Below are 1,708 nucleotides of genomic sequence, written 5' to 3'. Positions count from 1 at the left end.
TTATTGCGATATTTACATAAATTAAGTATGTAAGTGAAATATCCCTTGTCGTTTCTCATTATTTGTTTGAAATTATTTATTTGAAAGAAAACGGTTTTTTGCTATTGAAATAATTTTACTTGGTCAGATCCATAACTTTACTTGGTAAGCGCAATGCTTTTCTTTACCTTAGGCTGCCTTTGCCATTTGCCCGTACCACAGTTTCCACATCAGCAGCTACGTTATTAGATGAAATGAAAATTGCAATGGGGTCTTTTTTCATGCATCTTTTCTAAAACTTTATTATATACAAAGGACTACAAGTACAGTTTGATCAACTCATCGCTCACGGCTGATGGGGCCAGTATGCCCAAATCGGTAAAGAGAAGAGTGATATAACCGGGAGGTGTGTAGTCTACCATCGGATGAGCCTTCGCTTTGTTCTGCAAATTATTCTTATTATACTGCACCGTGTGGAAAAGAGCAGAGTAAAAATGATTAACAATGACCGTATATGCTGACAGTATGTTTGGCATACCTTATAATCGTCGGGAAGATCTCGTTGGTTCAACGGATACAAACGGCAAAACTTAAAGCTCTCCACAAGCGCATAAAATGGTTTCTTCATTTCCTTCGCACATATTGCCATGGTTACGGTACCGATGCGATTTATAATCCCGCCGCTCTCTACCACACCTTCGGCACCGACCAGCACCATGTCCACTGTCTCCATCACGTATCCAACTGCCGTGTCCAGGATGATAGTGCATTCGATACCAGCTTTTTCCAATTCGTCTGCCATCTGTTTGCTGCCGAAAAGGAGCGAGCAATAAATTCCAATAAGACGAAATGCATATCATAATCGCTTGCCATAATCAAACTCACCCATGATGGTCTGGTGCACTCTGTGTGATGAATACGTGGAAACGTTTGTTGCGTTGTGCCGCCAATATAAGCGCTTCACGGACTGTTCGCGAACGCGCGTGGGTCAAAATTCTCTGCAAAAGAAATTGGTTACCTACTTTCAACGACCAAACAACCAAATGCTTGTACAAAGCTTACACAGCCATCATTAATGAAGGTAATCGCCTGCTTCGCGATCACATTTCTGCTTTCGAGCAACTTGGTTAAGAACATTTTCCCTCGGGTTAGCATGATGTCTCGAACTTCGTCCATCGTCTTATCGTCGAACTTGGCGAGCGTTATGAAGCGCGAAAACAACTCGGTCCCGGAAACAACCGAAGTCATCGGTTTGTCCGTATGCCGCATTGCACTTACCGCTGATTGGATCGTCGTGTGTAGCTCCTGTACGGTATCAACTGAGAGTGGTCCATAGTTAAAGTAAAATGCTACAAACTTTCCCACTGAAACATACATTTTGTCTTCTCCAGCACCATCAGTAGCGTTTTGATTGCGGCAATACCAGGAGAAATACTATCATCCATTTCCAGCACGCTGACGAAATGCCTTGCAACATCTGCAATGTGTAATAGAAGTGCAATGAAATCGCTGTAGCTCACACCATTGTACAATTTTTACCAAATTCCTGGTTCATTTCCTTCATGTTGTGATATTCAGCGGTATTCGGTATTATTTCAGGATGTTCACAGTGCAATTTCTTTCTGACAGTGCGTTTGTTTACTGTTGTCAGTATTTGACAGCAACCAGGAACAACCTTCTGTCAAATGTGGTCCTTCGATAACATTTTATAAATATAAGTAAATAGCGA

The 1,708-nt window shown here is 41.7% G+C and overlaps 1 protein-coding gene across 1 annotated transcript; it reads right to left on the bottom strand.

Annotated features, from left to right (window-relative positions):
- Positions 1 to 296: 296 nt before the first annotated feature.
- On the bottom strand, positions 297 to 1,598 carry LOC131209998 (translation initiation factor eIF-2B subunit alpha). The gene is made up of 6 exons (XM_058203179.1): positions 1,519 to 1,598; positions 1,355 to 1,456; positions 1,042 to 1,298; positions 865 to 977; positions 518 to 788; positions 297 to 443 (listed from the first exon to the last, which is right to left on the bottom strand). The coding sequence occupies exons 1-6, from the start codon at positions 1,541 to 1,543 to the stop codon at positions 297 to 299; spliced, it is 915 nt and encodes a 304-aa protein (XP_058059162.1). The 5' UTR covers positions 1,544 to 1,598.
- Between the last annotated feature and the right edge of the window lie 110 nt (positions 1,599 to 1,708).

This window comes from Anopheles bellator, chromosome 2, assembly GCF_943735745.2.
Source record: "Anopheles bellator chromosome 2, idAnoBellAS_SP24_06.2, whole genome shotgun sequence".
NCBI classification, from domain to species: Eukaryota; Metazoa; Arthropoda; class Insecta; order Diptera; family Culicidae; genus Anopheles; species Anopheles bellator.
This window is presented reverse-complemented; position numbering and strand designations above follow the sequence as displayed.